Raw genomic sequence first — 18,959 nt, forward strand, 5'->3', positions numbered from 1 at the left:
CCTTCTTCTGAGGCAACAGTCACATGGATTCACAAGACAGCCAATTGTCCAATCCAACCAGAGATATGAATTGGATTAATGTGTAAAAGAAGGAATTCACAGTTATCATGCTGGGGAGCTTTAGAACATCATCTGTGAACTCAACTATGTACAGAATATTACTGATGTGATGCTGGAGGCTTTTTACGGACACTGAGCTCCAGTGCTGGTCATCTTCTCAAAAAGTGTGTTTTTATGTTTTACATTTCAGAACGGTATAAAAATGTAAGGATATCTGCAGGATTTTGTAAAAAATAAAATGTCCGGTTGTTTCTGTTGGCAAAACTCAATCCATCATTATTACAAGTGATAATGTGTCTGGTTGCAGGGCTGCTGCTAACCATCTGGGTTTTCTAAACACAACTGCTCTTTGGGGCCCCCCAATGCATCCTCTGGAAAGAAGGTTTCCATAGTTACCAGTGCAGTTGTCTTAAAGACACACTACAGAACGTTTGCCATTTTTTCCCGTCACGCGCTCGCCAATTGACGGCCAATTTGGCATCAATCTTGTATCCTCCCTGACCTGTTAGCTCTCTCCAGCCAGCAAAATACAGATCTTACGATGACTCTTATTTTGTCCTTTTCTCTCTTTTAATCTTGCGTTTCTTTGCTGAATCAGCAACGTTGCATGTACTAAACATCCAGTTCCTGATTATACTGTGAAGGGAAAAGTCACATCCTGGTTCAGAAAGTTTAGTACGGTTTTATAGCAGCAAGATGAAGCTCGGCAGTGACAGCTCCGGAAATGTGCTTAATGAATTTTATTGTGTCATCAAAACAGGTCATAAATGCATATTTTAAAAGTCAAAAAGTTTTTTGAATGGGTCTTTAAATTCATACTATTAATCATCAGGCAACATTTTAATTCACAGCCCTCTTAAAGTTGGGGTAGGTCATGTTGGGGAGCTAGCAAGATTTGAAAGTGGCATCCTGTCTTGGCTCCTCCCCCTCTGGTTTTTCTCCTTATATGATCCAAGGCTCTTTTACTTGCAGCTTTTGCCACAAAAGATTTTCTCTTTCTCGGCTGTTTAGCAGGAGGAGGCAAATAAACCGAGCTGGGTCGGGGAAATCCTTCCTGCATTTTCTCAGCCATGTTTCCCTTCTGAGTTTCTTCTTCACTACTTTGTCTTTTCGTTCTAACACGCTATTTAAATGCAGGGTGTAGCTATCAGGTATGCACTGCAGGAGGGGGAAGAGGGGAACCGGGGAAGATGCTTACGAAATATAAGAAATGAACAACTCCATTGCTGTCCTAACGTTTGGCTTGGTTAGAGTGTTTACACATTTACAGTTAACCTGAGGGGTATAAGTATAATTCTTATCGTTCGTAATTATAAAATGTATAGAATACTATCAGGACGAGGAACCACTTCACCCTGAGTAAAACAAAAATGTCTCTGAGCAAGATTACCAACTACAGCTTTAAGCCACAACAGTTTTTCTGCCAATAAAGTTAACAGATAAATATTTTTTTGCAATGCAAATGCAAAGAGGGAAAAACAAAAGGAACTACAGTGCCTCAAACATATCAGACAAATTCAATTTAACCACTTACTTCACAGGAAGCATGTCCAATTACAACGCTGTGAAAAAGTATTTGCCCCTTCTTGGTTTTTTGTCACACTTACATATGTCAGATCATCACTTAAATTTGAATATTTGACAGACGTAACCAGAGTAAATACAAAATGCAGTTTTGAAATGTTGATTAATGTAAGCAAAAAAAGGTTCCCCGCTGCTTCATTTGCTACTTTTTGTGGTTGTTAAAAGAACTTTCTGTCCCTGTAAAAATGTTTTTGATTAAATGAGCCGCATACAGTAATAGCAGATTGTTTGACAGTAACAAGGTAATTGACCTTACTACTAAGCACAATGCATGTGCACGTGATTTGCATATTCATGGTGCAGACCTGAAAATAAGGCTCCCCTGAACACCCCTGTGTAATTATAGCCCTGTATAATATACATTAATGCATTCTGTAATGTTGGGGTTTCATTTTGTAAATGTATAATTAAATTTGTGACTTTTAGTTATCACTATAAACTGCATTACAAACCTGGTGGATGAGGTGGTTCAGGCATCTGGTTAGAATGCCTCCTGGACTCCTCCCAGGCAAGGTGTTGTTGGCAGGACACCTTATGGAAGACCCAGGACATGCTGAGGTATTACAACTCTTTGCTGGCCAACAAATACCTCGGGTTTCCTCTGCACAAGCTGACGAATGTGACTGCGGAGATGGAAGTCTGGCAGAAGATGGATGGATAATGGATGGATGAATGAATGGAAATCATAATCACACAGGCTTAGTTAATGTAAAATGCAAATATCTCTGAAAGCCATACAGCTTTCCTTTTTCCAATAGGCCTGTATTAACATGCATAGAGATATTTCATATAATTTCATATGAATTAAATATTTCTTTTATGTCAGAAAATTTGGAGAAACCTTGAAAAATTTAGACTTGTGTATAAAACTTCCCAATATTTATAGCACCCCATTATTACACACACACACACACAAACATATGGTTTCAACAAGTAACACCTAATTCAACTTTGTTATAATCAAAAACAGGTACATTACTCGAAGAAAACTACTCATATATCTTGTTCCAAAAGGATTTAATAATACGACAATTGTAGAATACATTTTTGTGTGTCTGTCTTTTTGACCAAATTTAAATTCATTACTGTCCACCTTAAACCTTCATCTAAAAAATTCAGCATATAGATAAATACCATTTATTGTTTCAACTTGAATCTCTTTCATTTTTGTTACCAAAAAAAAAAAAAAAAAAAAAAAAAAAAATCTGATTGTTTCTGTAATTACATCCAACTTTGAGAAAATATCAAATTATCTTTTTTCTCTGACGGAAAAGATAACATTTTTGTTTAATTTGTTTATTTGTTCCCGCAACATTATGTTATATTAATCGTTCGTGGAGTTGTGTTCACACAGCTGGAAACTGGTGTTATATTGTGATTTCCCCAAAGCCGTTGTCTTTTCAGCTGCATCAAGTTCCTTAATCCTCAAATCAGAATCACAAATCATTTTCAAGTCAGGGTCCGTCTGTCTGATACATATTTTTAGTTTCCTAAACAACTGTCAGATTTTATTTTCGAAAATGTTGAAACAAACAGGTTGTGATGTAAAAAAAATCGTTACATATTTTTTGGAAGTTGTTACAATTGCAGCCTCTACAATATGCAGTAACTGCATTTATCTTTACCTGCTTTTTCCTAATCTTCTAAAATAAGAGTTATTATTTTCCATATTATTTAGCATTTAACTTTGGATTGAATAAAAGCACTATATGCATGGCTAATGTCAAGTTGAACATAGCTTTGGATCAAAATATAGCCTGTACTGATTTTCCCACAAGGTGGCACTGGTGCACAAGCTACTGCCTGACAGGCCGTAACCATGGTGACTCTGTTCAGGTCCTGAAAGCTGGGGTAGGCAGAGGTGGCAATTCCTGGTCCAGAAAGTAAAAGTCCTGTCCGGCAACTGTTCCAACCAGTCACCAAACGAGCTGAAGTTAATGAGCAGAGTTTATTTTCAAGGTAAACAAGCCTGTTAGTGAAAACACTTGTTCTAAATGTACAGGTAGATCCAAAACATGGCAGGACTTTTACTTTCTGGACCAGGAATTGCAACCTCTGGGAGAAGGTAATCTTGCTCAGACTTTTTTTTTTTTTCACTCTGGGTGAAGTGGTTCTTTGTCCTGATAGTAGTCTATATATTTTGTAATAACGAACAATAAGAAATATAATTGGACCCCTCAGTTGACTGTAAATCTGTAAAAATTCCAACCAATAAAAATGTTCGGGCCGAACTGAAGTTGTTCATTTCACAGCTAAGAAAATGCAGGAAGGATTTCCCCGACCCGGCTCGGTTTATTTGCCTCCTCCTGCTAAACAGCCGAGAAAGAAAAAATTGTTGGCAGAAAAAGCAGCGAACTAGAAAAGCACTCAGAGCGCAAACCTCAGCCACGGCCTTTAAAAAGTTCCTGGATCCAAACGGTGATCCGGATCACCACCAAAATTAAATCTGTTCTTCTTTTTCACATGTCCAACAACTCCTAAAAATTTATTTCAATTCAATTCGATTCACCTTTATTTCCACTTTACAACAATGTTGTCACAGGGCACTTTACATACACAAGTCAACATACAGATAATTTCAAGCCAATTCATACATATCCTATAATAGAAACCAACTGATTGCATTGAGTCATGTCTTCAATCTAATCCCCTATCCTGAGCATGCACGAGGCGACAGTGGGAAGGAAAAACACTCCCTTTTAACAGGAAGAAAAACTCCGGCAGAACCCGGCTCAGGGAGGGCAGCCATCTGCCTCGACTGGTTGGGGTGGAGACGACAGGAAAGACAGAACAACATGTACACAGACTTATTCAGGAAGACCTGCGGAAAAAAGGAGAAAGAAGTTAGAGACGGCAATATTGGCATATATTTATGCATTATTATATAAGAGAAATAGAGCAAGGTGCTTCTCAGTGCATCAGGTGACGCCCCCATTGCTACATAAGTAATGGTTGGCTAGACTACCCATAACTATGAGAGCAAAGAGCATAACCTGGACAGTTGGGTCCCATACATGCAGACTCCAACTCAGGAGATGCTCATGTCCTAACTATAAGAATCATGAAAAAGGAAGGTTTTCAGCTTGATCTTAAAGGTGTGGAGGGAGTCTGCTTCCGGAACCCACAGTAATTAAAATCCATTCATAACTTTTTGAGTTATCTTGAACACAAACAGATGAACGCCAGTAAAAACATAACCTCCTTGGCAGAGGTAAGAAAAAAAGTCAGCAAGGAGCAAAACCAGTGGGGGAGGAGCCAAGACAGGGTGCTACTTTCACGTATTGCTAGCTACCCAACATCAGCTACCCCAGCTTTAAAGTATAAACCATAGACCATAGACTGTATAGACCTAGATGCTGCATCGGTCCCTGCTTCATACCCATAGAGTTCATACAGCAACAGGACCGCCATATTGGTCCTGGCAAGTTATCAATTAGGAATCAGAGGAAAAACAGCTGGATCTTCTGGCTGGGGGCTGAACAAACCATAATACTCTTTTAAAATGCTCACCAGTAATTACATTTCATAATAAGAATGAACATCCTTCTTTATTATTTTCATTTAAATGTGTACTTATTTTTATTTCAGTTACTTGTGTTGGTCATATCATGTTGTTATCCTCGCCTTTATATGATTATATGATTCTTTTACATTGATCATAGAACTACATAGTTTAATATAAAAATACATTAATTGTAGTGCAGGGTTTAGTACAGTAACATTCACTGGTGCAATGGATTTCTGTAAAATCTGTTATAACTGATTGGTGTTTGTTCTACGATGTTTTAAAATTCCAAGGGGTTTCAAAATACTGTGTAAAATCCACACAATGTGCTATTCAACTATAACAAATTAAGAAATAACTGGATGTAGCCTATTAATGTACAACAAATTAGGCTATACTACTTTATATAGGTTCACATTTTAAACCAGAGGGTTAAATATAAATAAGGTCTTTTGTGTTAAACAGGAAAAACAGGGACAGAGGCCACAGCTCTGGGGAAAAAGCACTTTCAGTCTGTTTGTCTGACATTATTGTCCGATAGTTCTTCCCTGATGGGAGGGGAACAAACAGGCAGTGTCCAGGGTAAGTTCTGCCTATGCTGATGAACTTAGCTTGTCTCTGTAGGCGCCCAGCGCACAGTGTCCAGGTCTGGGAGCGATGCTCTGTGCTGTGCAGCTGCTGTACCACACTGTGACTCCCTAAAAGAGGATGTTCTCCAAAGTGCTCCTGTAAAAATTCACAAGGCGCCTAGAGGGGATGCCAGTCTTCTGGAGTTTCCTGAGGAAGAAAAGCTTTTGTTGGGTTTTCCTCACAGGGTTGGCAGTGTTCAGAGACCACGTAAAGACTTCAGTGTGAAGTCCACCACCAACGCAACCATGATCAGCTCACATCTTTGGTTGTTCCATGTTTCCGATACTATGACAGTGTGAGAATTCAATGAAATTCAGTTTTATTATATAGCATCATTTCACATTAAAGTAAATTCAGAGCATTTTACAGACCATTCATTCATCCATTCATTCATAATCCTAACCGCTTAATCCAATTAAGGGTCGTGGGGAAGTTGGAGCCTATCCCAGCAGTCTTTGGGCGAAAGGCAGGTTACACCCTGTACAGCTCGCCAGTCCATCGCAGATTTTACAGACCAATTTAAGTAAATTCATTTTCATCCAGTTAAAACAAACGCATGTGTCCAATTTATATGAATTATTTAAGTCAGTTTATTAAACTAAATACCAAGTTATGGATACCAACAGCGATTGGCAGCAGTGCATCAAGTCGCCTGCATGAAGGGTGTGAGACTTTATTTGGTTGGTGCCAGGCGTTGTGGAGGCCTTGAGTAGCCGATTAGTTCACTTATGCATCGGGCCAGCTCTGGTATGCAGATGTACGCTTGGACCTTGGTGGTCCTGAAAAAGCACCACACGCGGAGATGTTGAATCCAGGGGAGGTCTCAGATTAGGTCATTTCTGTCACACAAGGGTGCCCAAAGTTGGTCCTTGATGGCCGCTGTCCTGAAGGTTTTTGATGTATCCCACAACACATCCATCCATTAAATGGATCTAAAATCCAGTGAACTTCTGCACAATAGTTTGAGTTAGGTGTGTTGGAAAAAAGGATATATGGAAAACCTGCTGGATTGTTGCCCTCGGGAACCAGAGTTGGGCACCCCTGCTGTAATATGTTCGACGATACCAGTGAGGTAACCAGATGCTTTCAGTTGACCAACAACATGCAGCTCATCTGAATCACATTGTCTGAAAACATTGTCTTTGAGGGCTCAGTTTCCACATGACCCACCGTTTCAGCAGATGTAAGAGAAAATGTGTCCCTTCTCCATGAGCTGAAGGAGTCTGATGAAAAAGTCCAACAAGATGTGGTCTCCTCAGACATGTGGGCGCTTCACCTGTTCCTCGTTACCCAGGAAGAAAGAGAAAGGAATTTCTTACACTCAGCTGTATTACTCCTAAGCCTTGGACTTGGACAGACGGAGAATGCAGACCAACGCAGAGGCCTTTTTGATTTTTGTAGAGAACAGTACGGGGATCAAAGCAAAGCTGCCGGCAATGTTGACTTCTGAAAGAAAACCTAGTCCAGGCAGCACTCCAGAAACTACCTAAGTGCAAAAAACATGAGTGAAAGTTTGGTTTCTTTCGGGCAAAAATAAATCATCAGATTTTATTTCTACATTTAAGGATGTTGGGAGTTTACTTATTTATTCCTTGTTTCTTATCTCGTTTCATTTACTGACGACCAAATAAAGCTACACAAAGGAGACCATACTTTAGAGGTGTTATCATGTAAAAATAATACAGAAACATTTCAGAGGGAAAAAAGCAGGCAAAAGGTCAGACTGCAGCAGTCATTTAAATGTCATTTAGAAAATATTATACAAAGTATTTAAATTAGGTAAATCCAGTAAAAACCCAGCAGATGAACCGCGGCCTGATAAAAGCTCATCTAGCAGTGTTATAAAAACCTGTTTACCTGCTCTGTGTGCATGTGGCGTGGAATAGTTGTGGCGCAGGAGAACATGTGGTTTGAGTTTTCACTGTCTTTAATGTGGAAGCCAATTTGGAACAGAGAAACAATGCAGTCAGAAAAACAGAGGAGGAGTGACGGGGTTGGCTTAGCTGAAGGTGTGTGAACACACAGATCTGGGATGTTTTATCTCTGTTCTCAGCATGCAGCCAGCAGTGTGTACATTCATTTTTAATTTCAAACACATTGCGTTCCTTTAAAGCTCAACTGCATTGGTGTAGAGGCCAAAAACATGTTCATCGTTGTAATTCACTGTAGATGTTCTGTTGTTGGAAGATGTGCTGGAAAATCTGGTGGTTTGGTGCAGATGTGTGATGTATTGTCATTGACATTTTCTTCTTCACTAGAAAATATACAGTGTACTAATAAATAAACATCTGATATGTCAAGAGATACAATATGTTTCCATCCAGTGTTGCGTTTGTTTTGCACCTAGAACTTGTATTGATGATGGGACAGTATGGTGCAAAGCCTTCTCCACCAAATCCCAGAGATTCTCATTGGGGTTCAGGTCTGGACTCCATGGTGGTAGTAGTTTGATGTCTCATCCTCCCTGAGCCACTCTCTCACAATCTGAGCCTGATGAATACTGGAATTGTCATCTTGGAATATAGCCGTGACATCAGGGATGACAGAGTGATCTGTCCATCTATTTTCTGAACTTAGTCCAATTCAGGGTCACAAAAAGCAGGAGCCTATCCCAGCAATCATGGCAGGGTACACACTGGACAAGTCAGCAGCCCATCACGGGGCCAACACAGAAAGACAAACAGCTACACATGCTCATGCGCATGCTAGGGACAATTTAGAGTAACCCGGAGAGAACCCACACATACATGGGAAGAACATGCAAACTCCACATAGAAAGGCCACTATTCAAACCTCAAACCAGTGACCTTCTTGCTGTGAGACATAAGTGCTCACCACTACGCCACAGTGCAGCCCTGGAGTAACCTGCTCATTCAGTATTTTCAGGTGATCAGCTGACCTCATGCTTTTGCTCTGCCTGAACAGGCTTGTACAATAAGCACTAGGCATGGAGGCTGCATCCCTTGATCTGCCTCTCTGATCATCTCATCACTCTGGAACAGGGGAAATCTGGACTCATCAAACCACATTGCCTACTTCCATCGCTCCAGAGTCCAATCTTTATGCTTTTTAGCAAATTGAAGCCCTTCAAAGTATCTGTATTCTTCTACCACCTCGTCTCCCAGGATGTAAATTTACTCTGGTTTTTTCTGCAGTCAACCATCATCTCTTTTGTTTTGTGTTCAAGATGAGGTGATTATTTCTTCACCATCTCACAAACTGACTGACCAGTTCGCTGTACTTAGTCTTTTGTTCATCACTGATACACCCCACAACTGCAAAGTATTCTGAGTATTTCTGCAGGTGACAGGACTCACAGTTAATGTAGGAAGTCAGAGGTGTACAGTTTGAAGAGAAATGGTGAGTGCACAGTACCTAGTGGTGCTCCTGTGATGCAGACCACCATCTCAGACACACAACCTTTCAGTCTAACAAACTGTGGTCTGTTCATTAGGTATGGATTTAACAGGTACATCTAAAAGGTTACATGAATATTTTCAGTTTAGTTTGATAATCATTCACTATATCAGTGTGTTTTTACACTCCTAATAGTTACCTTGTGTCTGACACACATTCTAATATATAACTATGTAATAGCTCATGAAGAACATCCTATCTGTGTTATGTTTTATCAATAAACTGTAGAAACAGCTCCCCAAACACTATTTGGTTTTCCCACCATTCATCGCATCATGGAGTCTTAAAAACTGGAAGTTTTTCAGTACATTTTGCCTGGTTTATCCAGCCTTTTCCCATCAGTCATGTGAAAAATAAACAGCAGTTATAGATATAAAAAAGGAATGTAATAGTACAGACGGACAACATGAGGTTGAAGCAAGTTTTTTGTTTTAACTTTTACACTAAATAGTGCAAAGGTATGGATCAGTACAAATTGTCCAATAGAACACAAAATACAGATAAAAAGTATAGTAGTACTTGTACTACTACTACTACTACTACAGCTACTACAACTACTAATAATAATAGGACCTGAAATAAATATCATCAATAATAATAAAAAAGATACAAGTAGAACCAATAATGTTATCATTGTAATATAATATAATATAATATCATATCATATAAATATAATATAATATTCAAATCAAACAAGCAATAATAATAATAACGTATTATTATCATTATCAATAATAACAGTAGTAATAATATTATTATTATTATTTATTGTTTGATTAGAAAAGTATCAGTGAGTTTTTGTGTGCTTGTGTCTGTGTAGGTAGTATTCAGGAAGAGCTCGTGTCCTCTGAACCCTCTCGCGCTTCGACCACCAAACAGACTTCGGTTCGGAAACTTGTAGTTTTCACAACAAAGTCGCCTCCAGTCAAATAGACGTTACCGCCTCGTGCCGCGTGACGTCGTCAGTCCGCCTACAACTGTCTGCGCTTTCACTCCGTGCGCGAGCTCGACACTCCAAAGTAGAAAGTAGCGCGAGCGTCATAACAGGGAGAAGGAAAAAAAGTATCTGGACAGAGGAGCAGATCAGGAGCGGAACCAGACAGCGTGTTTTGATCGGTGGAACATCTGGATCCGGGCCGTTCGTGTAGATGAACCCGGGGAGAAGCGGACCTGAGTCTGGCCGGAGGAGGAACATGGACTAGGAGTTGTGGATTTGAGGCGCACGGGATTGGAAATGGGAGGTGTGCTCGCGGGGCTGCTGCTGCTGTGGAGTTTTCTGCTGTCTGCGGTTCAGGGTACGTAGACTTTTTGTTCCCAACATAGATCCTTGGGGGGAATCGGGGTTGTGGATCAGGACGGAAACCGACGGGAAGGTTGAACTCCCCGGAGCAGCGGGACTTTGCCCGCTTGGACTTTTCCTCCATCAGTCACAGTTTCATGGTGAAACTGTTTATTTAACGTGAACGGCGACGTGTTGTTTGAAAGTTGACTTTTCTTTCATCAAGAGTTGAGTCTCAGTAGTTTCTCAGACAGTGTCGGAACTTTCCCCGGTGTTGGCGCCTCGGCGGAGGCTCAGTCCGCTGGTGCCGACTTGTTTCGGGGGGAGAGGTGAAGTTTGAAGCCGCCTGGCTGTTTTTCTGTCGGGCCTCTGCAGCTTCAGCCATTCCAGCTTGGTGTCGGGTGTCAAGACAGGCTTTCTGCTGGAAGGATGAAAAGAAGAGGGTTAGATTTGGTGGAGAAAAAACGAAGTTGCATCCAGACAGAGTTTTTCCTCCGCGATCGGAGAGTTTTTCTGCCTTTATTGTCTGATTTTACTGTTTAATCGTCTCCAGCCGCCTGGAGGAGGCGGAGCTTCGTCTTTCTTCAGATGGACATTTTATCAGGTGTTCCTGATCTCATCTCATCTGTCTGCACTGAAAACTAAACACACGTCTTTATTGTTGTAGGACCCCCTGTGTGAGGCGGCTGTAGGGTTAAATGTCAGTCAGGGGTCCAGATACAGACCTGAACCTCAGATCCAGTTTGTTAAACTGGTCAGTGAACTGGTTATCAGGACTGAGTTTAACACTGATGTTGGCTGAGGTTGTGAATGAATCTCCCAATCTGTTGTCGTTTACACGTGGACAATAAACAGTTAAAGGCTGTTTGTCTTTATTTCTATCCACAATCTGTTAATTTCAATAATTTATATTTTGAAATTCTTTGAGCATTTGATTTTGGGAATCTGAGACAGATCCGGTTCCCTTGGGAGATGTTTTCTTTGTGCTTAGAGCTCGGTGTGTCTGACAGGCGCAAGTGTGCAGGTTTGATTCCGACATTGGTAGGGACACGAAAATGTAAAAAAAAAAAAAAAAGATTCCTGAAAGACAATGGTTTGTTGAATATATATATATATATATATATATATATATATATTGTATTATCATATAACAGTGTATTTGTGTGAATACAGTATTGTCCAGTCAAGAAAGCAGCTTGCCTTGCGGTGCCATCCACATCAGAGATGTACTTTAATTACACAAGTAATCAACTACTTACATTAATCAACTTAACGAAACCTCAAAGTAAAAAAAGATCATTAACAGATTTGTAAAAACGGTAATTAACCATTATTACACATTAGGTGTGTACCATCCTAGGTACATGATTCAATTCAGTTACGATTCAGTGCTACGATTTGGTTATAAAACATTGATCTGGATTTTTAATGCATCTTTTTACCCAACGTAAGGTTTTTTTTTCCTCACTCTGTGGCTACCTTCATACTACTTTATACTTAATATGTATCCAATAATTCAAGTAACCAAACACATTTATCTCAACTATCTTTTATGTATATGGAGCCATTCATATATCCAATTAATAGCAAATATATTTTTCATATTGTCTTTTATTTTTTCCAAAGAATCAATAAGAAATATGTGTTGGCAATAGTTTGAAACAATAACTAGCTGTTTTATCTCCTCCTCTAACCCGGACTTGAAACAGATGTCCTTTTACATGTTGGTAATACACTGTTATATTTTATTTCATTATTATATTAAATAATTTTATATATTATATTTGCTTTAAGAGTGCATTCACATCAGGATATTCTGCTAGACTCGCTCTGATTGGGGACTTGGCTCAGTTGTAGGGGGTTATATCCATGCGAACCGAGATTGTGTTCATGCTGCACTTTGGTCAGATGAGCCAAACCATTAGAATAATCTATCCCTATTCTCACCAAAGGTGGCGCTGCACTAGTATTTAGCAAAAGAGAGGATAACACCCATGTGAAACAGAAAAATCCATTTCTTCCTCTTGTGAGCTAAACATGGGGCACTAAAATATTGCTGTTTTAGGGTTTTTATTTTGTTTAATGTACATAAACTGCAGAAATACACTGCTGCAATGGGTGCAGTATGAACAACACACAAGGCAGGGGACTGTTAACGTGATCAATTTGTATTTACCCACAATGCAATGCTATGCCAAAAGCGGGAAGTGAAGTTTTTTTGTAGTCTGCTTCCTGTATTTGGTCTGGTTGATATGGACCAAGACCTGTGTTTGTAGGCGAATCGGGTCCAATTCTTTGATCCAAATAAGAATTGGTTTGGCCCATTCAAATTTCCCCAAACGAAGTGGACTTTCCGAGCAAACAGATTAAGATTTGCATCAAAAAGTCTGATGTGAATGTGCCCTAAATGCCTTGCACATGGAGTAAGTCCTTTCCAGGCCTTGTCTGTTCTCCTGCCCTTAAAAACCAAAATGTTTCCAAACACCACATTTAAACCTGATAAGTAAATCTCACTCTCTCTAACAGTGGCTGTAAGGCTAGCTGCTGCTATCTTATAAGGGCTTGATAATCATACTGTATATTGTTCCAATTTGGTGCGTTTTTAGGGTCCTTGCAGATCTTTGCAGACTGAGCAGTACCACTGGAAATTGTGGGGGCAGTGTTGAGTTGTATAGCCCACACAACCAGCAAAATGAACAAACCAGGGAAGAAGAAGAGAAACAGGAAAATGATGTCAGAAATCACCAAATTAAAAGTGCCATAAAAAGGGACAAAGTAAGCTGAGAACGACAAAAATATTATCGTTCTACTTCTGGTGTTTTTGGATGGTTGTAGATGACAATATCTGTAAATCACCGCTACAAACCGACGGCAAAACAATGAGCTGACCTCTGAACTCAGTACTGCCTTTTGGTGAATGAACACTGGCAATGTAAAAGACGCATGGAGGTATGAGTTCCATGATGTATGAAAATGGGTGTCCCCATGTACGTACATAAGGGAGCATAAATGAGCCTTCAGTGCCTCTGTTGTTTGCTACTTGTTGCCCAGACCCAGAAAATACTTGGTTCTTCACACGTCTGGTTATAACTTAGAATGATTTCTTGTTGAAAGTCCAAACAACAAAGTTCCCTTCAGCCTGTCCAGCTGATTTTGGACGTTGTTGTTGTCTTTTACAATCTTTGCCCTTTAAAATAATTTAGCCTAACAATAAACTGTCATTTCAAACCATTTTAAACAAAACAAAACAATGAAGTGGTTTCTGAACAAGTATGTTCAGGATGTCGATCATGTATATTCTTTTCTGACCTTTGTGTTTATTGATTATTGTTAAACAGTTTCTCCCCTGCTCTATTAACTACTTTGTGACTGAAGTTGTCAGCTTTAAGTGCCTCTAATCTGTTGAGTTGATGACTTGAAGTTTTAAGATCAACACAGACCCCTTCCCTCTGGGACAACATTTAAATATTCCCGTACTTTATCAGTAATTAATTAATTGTTTAACTCAGTAAAAAGCCAACAGCAGATGTATGTCTTTGATCAGGTAAATGTGTGTACTGTTCAAACTGTTCAAACACAAGCTGGCTCAGTCTGAAAAGAATGATTTCAGTTTTAATTCACATTGAACTAATTTAATAAAAAGTTGTTTTGATGATGTGGTCAGTTTGAGGTTAGCCTGTAACAATAGTGTTTCTCCTCACACCTCAAAAACACCAAAAACAGACAAAAATGAAGTGTTTTGAACTGAAAACATGAAGAATTTACAGGAAATCAGCTTAAACCAAGTAGACCTGCAGTTGAACTCTCATTTTTTCATAGTTTTCCTCAGATCACATTGTCCTGTCTGGGTGGCTGTCCTGATCTGTTTTAGTTTTTATTTACCAAACAAAAAAAACTCAGCAGATGAAATAAATCTTCTCCACTGAGCTCTTAAATATTTATAATGCACATGGAAAATGCAACACAATGGCACAGTTCTCAAAGAACTAAATTGAAATTGATTTTTTTTGTTAAAAAATCAGTTTTTAACAAAAAAATGAATGAAAAAAACCCCCATATTAAAATATGTGTAATTTTTATTGTTTTTATTGATCTTTTTACTTGTCTTCTTGGGCATTATAGCTGCAGAATGATGGTATGGCTACTGTGTTGTTTTTTCCTAAATGAAATTAAGATAAATGTCTTGCAAAAAAGTTTTGTACATTTTTGTTTTGTTTTTATTCTACAAAAATCAGCAGTATCGAAGAATCAAAGAGAATTGCAATTTAAATCAAACTGGCACCCAAAAAATCGTAATCGAATCGAATCAGGACAAAAGCATATTGTCACAGCCATAGTAGATGTTGATGTTGCTTTTTGCCTGTTGTATCTTTGTCTTGTTTTTTTCTTTTTTTGTTTACTTTTGTTTGATACAGTCACACAAAATAAAGAGCAGTCCTTACATGAATATCAATAAGCTATCCTTGGCAAAGCAAATCAGTTTGGTGCAACATCACAGCCAGATCATAATTCTGCTGTTTTAGAGCTGAACAGAAACAAGTTGAAAGTAAAAAAAGAAGATGTTGCTTCAATGAATCAGGCCTCAGTTCAGAAAATTCTCTAGTTCCCTTTTTTTTTTTTAACATCCTCTGAGAAAATATCAGAGTGTCCAAGTACCAGCTTTATGACGGACATTAAAATGAAGCAGAAGAGACCTAAACTTATGCATCAGATTTCAGATGGTTCATTTGGCATGAAAATGTTATTTACGGTTGAGTGCCAGCATCTGTCATGGTAAAAGTGATTAATACCAAAAATAACATGTAAACTTTGTCTTACAACTCAAGGAAAAGCCTTCAGCAAAGTCCTGATAACCCTGAGGGGCCCGAGACTTTATGGCTCTTTGAATGCTTTTGACTTTGCCTTTGATTCCCAGATAACAAAAGAAAACTTTTATCACAGCCATGTTATCTTTTTCCCCTCAGCACAACCTCGGGTATATTATCTGATTATTGTTTTACTTTACCTGTTTTATTCACATATTAGGTCCAGAAATACTCTAATCCAAATTGGAAAAAAAGTACTTTTTATGACAACAAATTGATCAAGCATAATTCATTTTTTTTGTTTAGTTAATTGACAAATACATTTTTTTAAATGGAATGCTTACATTGCATCCCAGTTTTACACTGGAATACATATTTTTGTATTGTATTTTAATGTTGACTTATAATGAAAAGCAGATATGATGGTTGGAAATTGATAATACTATGACCTGTAAATAAAAGATTACTTGGAACTTAATCTGTAACTTGGATAATGGAAAGTTGTTCGGTGTACCACCAGAGAGAGTACCACAATACCACAGTTGGAAAACTATGGCTCTGATTGTGTTTTCTTATGTATTTTCTTGAGTTTTTCTAAACACACTCTGAAAAAAAATGTTCAGACCTTGTGAAAGTATCCGATCATCAGCTGGTGAATGTCCGGGCACAACAAACACTAACTTTTGTCTGTCTTGTTATTGTCACTGCTGGGATTGTTTCTAAGTTTCTGACTGGTTTCTAAACACTGACTGGTGCTGTAAATGGGTCTCATCCACACCGACTGTGGGAGGACAGAGAAACAACAGCCGGCCAGATCAGCTGACTGTTTGTATATGTGGTTAAGAAACAAAATAAAATCTTGCACTGTGAAAGCTGCTCTGCAGTGGGCAGACATGTTTATAAGAAAACAAAAAGCACGTTGAACATGAAGCAATAAGAAAAAAATAAATGGTTAAAATACATGAGAATATCTTAGTCAAGCTGAAAACACATGAAACCAAAGCTCAGCAGACTCCAGACCAGACCAACACACCCAGATGATGAGGTTAGAGGTTGAATAGCTCCTACATGGAAATGCTGAACCACAGTCTGATATTCATGTTCGTCAGCTGCAGCTTGGACCTTTCATCCAGGTTGAAGCTCAGTTTCTTACTGATCTCTCCTAGATGTTGCAGACTAAAATGCACTGGTTCTGGATTGTTAAAAATGTTTCACTTCAGCTAGTTGCGCTTTACTCTGGACCAGAAAAGACCAATAGTTGCGGTTTATGCCACCAGACTTGTTGGGATCTAACAGAAAGAACTGGTTTTGATTTAGTTGTAGTTCTGAACCAGAGCTGGAAGAAAGAAAATCTGGGCTCTTCCATCACCCGGCACCAACAGGATGCAGAGAAGATGTCAGACTTTTCCTAAAAGCCATCAATTCTTAAACTGCTGCTTATTTTGCAGACAGTTCAACTTAAAAGAAAACACTTCTGGTATTTCGGTTCATTCTTCAAAACAAAAATGAATCCAAAGTGATAAATGAGTAGACTGCAGAAAGAAGATTTCTATCAACCACAGAGCAGTATCTGCGTTAAACATTGAAAAGTTAGATGAAATATTTGAGACTGAAGCTGAAATATGTGATCATCTGAGACCGAGTCAAACACTCGGGGAAGGAGTGCCTTTAAATATGAAGGAGAAAAGAAAAGGAGCTGAAGACCTTGGAAGGGATTTGGAGAGCAAGCTGAGGAGGAATGTAAAGCAGAGATTGATATCTTTTCCTGTTTGTGTTGCTCTGGTGTGAGGCTGGAGGAGGGTTGGAGCTGTTTGGATGAAGGCAAGGAGAGCAAGACGAAAAGAGAGAGGGGTAAACCTGGTGGAGGGATGGAGGAAAAAGATGGGGAAGAGTTGGGAAAAAATATCTGCAGGCTTTAACTGCTTCAGTCCGCCTGTACAACACATCAGCAGACAATTGTCTGAATACAATTATCACGTTTTATCTACTGGGAAGTTGGAGGGCTGAAATCAGCTGGGTTGGGACTGAATCTGATCTGCTGAACTCTGATTATTTCCATCTGCAAAAAGGCTGCGCTGCAGAGATCTTAAATCTTTTTTTTTTGTAATTAACATTTTTATTAGGAGAAGTGACATTTCAGATATACAATACCTTAATTTCTATAACAGTCCTTCTCTTCAATTTTGTATAAAGGAAACAACAAAACGGCAAAGCACGAAAAAAAAAAAAAAAAAAGCAACATTAAAGACAGGAGGCTTACAGTCATGCAATACAATGCACAATGGATCACATTCTTATGCATATAAGTGTATAACGTATACATAGGGCCGGGCGACACGGCGATATTAGACCGTCTCACGATCTTCACAGCTGAAATCGTGATATTAATTTTTGCCATATCGCCCACCCCCATGCACACACAACACACACATAAAAAGAATATTTAACAGTTGAATTAACCTGGAGTTATCTAAAGTCATTCCTGATTGGAGATATAAAATTGATCCATTTATTCCAAATGAAGTAGAATTTATCTAACTGAGTCCTTAAAGAATATGTTAATTTTTCCATTTTAAATATTTCCAATATTATTTCAAACCAATCATTAAGTGTGGGTGATGCTGAATTTAGCCATTTTCTTGTAATTGATTTCTTGCTTGCTGCTAGGAGCACTTGCAACAATTTTATATCCCCTCTCCTTTCTACAGCTGGAATAAGACCCATATACAGACTAGTAAAATCATTGTCAATTTGAATTTTAAATACATCTGTCAAAACTTTATAGATACCTGACCAATATTGGTGCAACTTTGGACAATCCCAGAATATATGACAATGATTTGCCTCCATAGAACCACATTTTCTCCAACATTCAGCATTAGCATTTCTAAATTTGCCCTGGAGGGGGGTCCGAAAAAAACGTATAATGTTTTTCCAGCAGTGTTCTCTCCAGTCCAAAGAGCTAGTAGAAGTCCACTGGAAAATACAGACTTTTTCCCAGTCTTCAACTGTGATAACACTTTCAGCTTCATGCTCCCATTTATATTTAATGTGAAGAGTGTTATCTTGCCTTGCATTCAGCATCCCATTATACAATTTGGAAATTGCTTTTTTAATCACAGTAACCTGAGCTGATTTCAAAATGTTAAAAAAATCTGATTCAATTGATGATAAATTTGAACATTTACAATGCTTGTTGAAATAATCACGCATTTGGAGGAACCTGAAGAAGTCTGCCCGCTCCAAGCCAAACTTAGTTTGCAAGGATTGGAAATCCTGTAATGTTCCCTTATGAGTAAAGGAATGATATGTCGTCAAACCTTTTTTGGTCCACATTTGGAATCTTTTATCAGTCTTGTTTGGGTGGAAATCTGTATCATATGCACACCATCTGAAATGTTTCACTATATCTGCTAGTCCGCAGATTTTTATGACCCTGTGCCATATCTTTAAAGTATGATCAATCCACATATTGACACCCTGCAATTGATCTGCCCTTTTTTTTTATTTGCAATCGCAGCTTGTAAAGGAAACTTGGAGCATATGTTGAATTCTATTGTCTTCCATTTGGCTTGGATGGCTGGATTACACCAGTACAACATCGGAATAATCTGAGCAGCATAGTAATAATACTGCAGACAAGGCAGCACTGCACCTCCTTTCTCTTTTTGTAATTGTA

The 18,959-nt window shown here is 38.7% G+C and overlaps 2 protein-coding genes across 3 annotated transcripts in view; both read left to right on the plus strand.

The window, feature by feature from the left end:
• The window catches only part of pdrg1 (p53 and DNA-damage regulated 1), a 4,311-nt gene extending 3,745 nt beyond the window's left edge, over window positions 1-566 (plus strand). Inside the window, exon 5 of the mRNA XM_079258750.1 lies at window positions 1-566. This exon is cut by the window's left edge and continues 97 nt beyond it. The gene's annotated coding sequence lies outside the window, so the exon portion shown is untranslated.
• A 9,690-nt stretch (window positions 567-10,256) lies between these two features.
• lrp5 (low density lipoprotein receptor-related protein 5) overlaps window positions 10,257-18,959 on the plus strand; it is a 59,563-nt gene continuing 50,860 nt past the window's right edge. For both annotated transcript variants that reach the window (XM_079259462.1, XM_079259463.1), the window contains exon 1: window positions 10,257-10,491. In XM_079259462.1, the coding sequence (XP_079115588.1) occupies window positions 10,431-10,491 (61 nt within the window). In that variant the 5' untranslated portion in view covers window positions 10,257-10,430. The remainder of the gene's footprint in view (window positions 10,492-18,959) is intronic.

Source organism: Telmatherina bonti (assembly GCF_933228915.1).
Source record: "Telmatherina bonti genome assembly, chromosome: 2".
Taxonomy (NCBI): Eukaryota; Metazoa; Chordata; class Actinopteri; order Atheriniformes; family Telmatherinidae; genus Telmatherina; species Telmatherina bonti.